At 40.3% G+C, this 5,250-nt stretch overlaps 1 protein-coding gene across 1 annotated transcript in view; it reads left to right on the forward strand.

Moving 5' to 3' along the window:
* The first annotated feature begins 3,817 nt into the window (after positions 1 to 3,817).
* LOC117328141 overlaps positions 3,818 to 5,250 on the forward strand; it is a 35,020-nt gene continuing 33,587 nt past the window's right edge. The window contains exon 1 of the mRNA XM_033885534.1: positions 3,818 to 4,182. Coding sequence (XP_033741425.1) covers positions 4,180 to 4,182 — 3 coding nt within the window. The 5' untranslated portion in view covers positions 3,818 to 4,179. The remainder of the gene's footprint in view (positions 4,183 to 5,250) is intronic.

Consider the following 5,250-nt stretch of genomic DNA (forward strand, 5'->3'; position numbering starts at 1 on the left):
CTGCTAACTTTCATCAGAGATGTGTCACTATGGATGAAACATGGGTGAATCATTTTACCCCAGAGGCCAAACAGCAATCGAAACAATGGAAGCACCCTAGCTCTCCCTCGACAACGAAGGCAAATACTGTTCCATCAGCTGGGAAGGTTATGGTTTTCTGGGATGTAGATGGTATTCTGCTGATAGATTATCTCCAAAAGGGACAATCAATGGCACATACTATGCTTCACTTCTGAGGCAGTTAGAAAATATTGAACTTCTGTGTTATTCCATCAGGACAATGCTCCTGTTCACAAGTCTGTCGTTGCTATGGCTGCCATTCACGATTGTGGCTTTAAATTGGTTTAGCATCCACTTTATTCACCTGATCTCACTCCATCAGACTGTCGTCTATTTCCAAAACTGAAAGCAGCTATTTCAGGCACCCTCTTTCAGTCCGCTGATAACGTCATACATCCAGTGTATGACATTCTGAAAAGCCAAGAAAAGGAGTTCTATAAAAGTGGCATTGAGGGCCTTAAACACCATTGGCAAAAGTGTATATATACTGAAGGGATTATGTTGGAAAATGATAATAATGTCCAGCAAAATTTAAGTCCTTCAATGTGAGGCCGACGTAAGAATTTTACCTGCTGCCCCCATTGCATGATCGTAAGAGGCGACTAAAATTGGGATCTTATCTTTTCTCTTCTTTCTGAACAACTTTCTTCTTCCTGATGTCTCCCTTGACAATGCCTCACTTTTGGCCTTTAGTTGAGCGTTCGCCCCTGTGAGGAAGGCTTTGGGTTCTGTCCCCTAGCCGAGACATACCGGAGTCTTTAAAAATGGTAGTTGCTACTCCTGCTTAGCGCTCAGCATATTTGGAGTGGGACGACTGGTTCGTCCGTTGTCAGTATAATGTGACCGGGTGGGGTGTGCTGCTGGGTGTCTTCGGCAGTATGCTTCAGTGAGGTAGCACTATAAAGTCGGCAAAAGTTCCGGCCTATCACAAGGATACTTAACAAGAACATACCGCAGCCTCCCAAAACACACATACGCACTCACCACACGCATGCATGTCGCACGCACGGGAGGCCGTCCTTAAATGACATTAGCTGTTAATAGGACGTTAAACAAAATAAAACAAACCAAACCAAACCGACAACATATTAATCAGTCCTCATAGGATACATTATAAATCGCGTTTTATAAATTGATAGATTCACAAGTAATGAAGACTTATCCTACCTTTAACATAAATCACAAAGTATGATTGGTGAGAGACTGAAATAGAAAATTTCATTATAAAACATTTTTATTTACTGTATTAATTCATTTCAAGGTTATTGAATACAGCTTTGTAATGACGTTCAAATTATTTGAATAGTAGCATTATTCACATTGATTTAAGCTTACAATTTATAACTGTATCCTATTTATGTACAGGTACCAAGTGGTGGGTATTTTTATCTGTAATCTCAACCTTTTAAGGTAGCCTCGACCTCACGATTTTCCCATCGCAGTGGTAAGTGGCTGTGCGATCGGACAGCTGATCGAGTGTCGCAAACTGTCTGGTTCCCTCACACTAAACACTACTTCTTTCATGTCACAATATATCTTTCATAATTCTCACTTAGTTGACAATAGATTTCGCCCAGTGTTTAAACGGTCTCTTGTCTTCCAGAATTCTCCAGTACTTCTCAATATCACTAATAGTGTTACGATCGTGAATCTTGGAGCTATCCATGTTGAAAATGAATAGCTTATGCAAAAAGATAGAATCTAACAACTGCAACCTATAAACGTATATAAAACCTGGATAAGTTATATCTTGTAGTGTGATAGAAGTAATTAAAGATCTCGGTAAGTAATGTGCTATCAACCTATTGATTACGCCAACTTCCACACATATGACCATATGACAGCACATATGGTCATCTGACAGCACATATGGTCATCTAACAGCACATTTGATCAACTGACAGCACACATGGTCATCTGACAATACACATATGGTCATCTGACAACACATATGGTCATCTGACAGTACACATGGTCATCTGACAGTACACATGGTCATCTGACAACACATATAGTCATCTGACAGTACACATGGTCATCTGACAACACATACCTGACAGCACATATGGTCATATGACAACACATATGGTCGTCTCACAGCACACACCTGACAGCACATATGGTCACCTGACAGCACATATAGTCACCTGACAGCACATATGGTCATCTGACAGTACGCATGGTCATCTGACAACACATACGGTCATCTGACAAGCACATATGGTCATCTGACAGCAAACATGGTCATCTCACAGCACACACTTGACAGCACATATGGTCGCTTGATAGCACATATGGTCATCTGACAGCACATATAGTTATCTGATAGCACACATGGTCATCTCACAGCACACATGGTCATCTCACAGCACACACCTGACAGCACACATGGTCATCTGACAGCACATATGGTCATCTGACAGCACACGTGGTCATCTAACAGCACATATGGTCATCTGACAGCACATATGGTAATCTGACAAAACATATGGTCATCTGACAACACATATGGTCATCTGACAACACATGGTCAACTGACAACACATATGGTCATCTAACAACACATTTGGTCATCTGATAGCACATATGGTCATCTGACAACACATATGGTCATCTGACAGCAACCTGACAACACATGGTCATCTGACAGTACACCATGGTCATCTGACAGTACACCTGGTCATCTGATAGTACACATGGTCATCTGACAACACATATGGTCATCTGACAGTACACATAGTCATCTGACAACACATATGGTCATCTGACAACACACATTTTCTTACTCTATATGTATATAAAACTTTATAGTAAATCAATCAGTATCCTCAATTGCGAAGGACGTGCAAGGAAATCCTTTAATAGATTATATTTTCGCGTGAATATGCACTTCACGGGTTTTATCATCCTTAGTTTTCTTCGTCAAATATATACAATTGGATTTTCTCATACGGGAATAAAGTGGTTCCTCCTGTAATATTTTGTTGTATTTGCAACTATCTGATGTAGGTGTTGCTTTTAAAGGATATCAAACATGACTAAACAGTTTACAATATCCCACGTAAAAACCAATATACATGTATGACATGTGTTTCAACGACGCATAATAATTGATAACTGTAAAGATTCACGTATGCTATATAATACCAGCCTCCTACGTTAAAGTCTATGTAAAAATATTAAGAAAATATATTCATGGCAGCTTATTCATCTTTTAATAGTGACAAAATTATCACAAAAAATATAGCAAAGCTATCGCCTGTAGTGTATCTTTAATCATTAAAAGTGAACGCCATACGCGTGTGAGTTTAGAAATGAGTAATAATGTGTGTACGTCACGAAATTATATATCTTGACGTATATTGTAGAGTGGGCGGGATGTCGATACACTGGTCACGGTAGACCTGCCGCGTGCCGGTCACGCTCCTGACGTAGGCCGACTCGAGTCTGGCACGCTGCTACGTTTTTCGTACATCTAGTAAAATAGCGCTGGTTGCCAAGCGTGAAGGAGACGGGGACATGGAATCTTTAGTAAATTTTAGGGTGTTTAAAGTTGAATCATTTGATCGTATCATGATGAGGGTGTACAGAGGGGTAATGAAATAATACAAAGCCAATAAATTCGTGGCGTTATGCGCTATGTTGTCGCTGTTGACCACAGGACGTGCATTGAAAGCAATAAACCGAAGCAATTGTCAAACTTTAAATATTCAAATTTCTCTTTTATTTGCACCTGTATGGAGCCTCAATTTACCTGTGTTCGACCCTGCTGACATGAGTAGCTCGGATTTTTTTGAATTGTGGCGGTATGCAGAAAGGGGAGATGCACACCGGTATATGGCCGGCGTGTATTCTAGCAGCAGCAGAATATAGTCAGTTATGAAATACTAGCTATTGATACAGACTTCACAGATGTACCTGATTCGTTATGGATTTGAATATTGATATCATCAGATAACATTCCCCGACGGATCTAATCGGAAAGATGTTTAAATGTCGGATGACGTGTTGAGGACAGCGATGTAAAGATTATGTGAAGGACTAGTGTGGAAGTCTCGTATCTATTGATACTTGATCGTCTGGGTGTGTGTGGATATTGCCCAGGACCATTGGTAAATAATGGTACGTATGTCTGTGATGTTACCGTGTGCTTCCTGCCACCATCAGTAGTGTGATTAGTTAGGTAAAATGCGTGCATATGGATAACAAAATACAAAAGCATCGTTTACTCTATCAATACATGTTTTAATCACAATGCACGCATTTCCTTCCGACTTACTTATAACTAGATTTGTGTGTCCACCTCACTAATACAATTCTAGTAGGGCACTAAGCTTGACTGAAGTGAACACATTTCTGGTTTCATTTATTTTATCATCCTCGATATCCTATGCACTAACGAAATATCCGCATTGAGGCTAGGCCATCTTAAAGGCACAATTAAGCTTGTTTTCACTTTTGATGAAAAGTTCTAGTTCTACGGATTGTGTCGTCCTCTGTGGCCAAGTCAACAAACATGGCTTCCAATTAGAGTCATCTAAGGTAAATCTTTTGGATTTTCACCATAAATACAAACGTTTTTGAAAATAAAGAACTTACTAATGAAACGTTCAAGGCTGTAGACATGAAAATGGCATCACACTAAGGAATAAAATGGTGCACTCATATACACAGTGTATACAATATCTTCACAGCTATATCATAGTAAACCTATCCACAACAAGCACAGAATTGACAACTAGCGGGAAAAAATTATATTCTACAAGCGTTACATCACATAGTTATAAAAGAGGACACGCCATGATAGGTCTTGCGTGACGATATACCCCGCCCCCCTCGAGGTAAAAACACCTAGCCCCACGCGCCGACGACAATAGGAACATGTTTTCATTGGACGTTACGCATGCCATCTGCACGCGCGTCCGACTCTTGAAAACCTTTGATGTAGAACACTGGGCAGGTGCTGTGGGTTCACGATAAAGCGGCCGAGTGAATAGCGGTATTCTCTATCTCAAAACTGACCGCGAAAAGCAAGTAATTAATAAAGCACAGTATTAATTTTGGGGACGCCGCTTTTTGTCGGAGCCTTAGGTTACATCTGCACCCTCTCAGAAAAGTTAGTATTGTCTTTTAGCCTTTGATGTAGACGCATCACAGATCTGGCTCTGTAAGTTGGGTCCGTAATGCTGG

Source organism: Pecten maximus, chromosome 5, assembly GCF_902652985.1.
Source record: "Pecten maximus chromosome 5, xPecMax1.1, whole genome shotgun sequence".
Taxonomy (NCBI): Eukaryota; Metazoa; Mollusca; class Bivalvia; order Pectinida; family Pectinidae; genus Pecten; species Pecten maximus.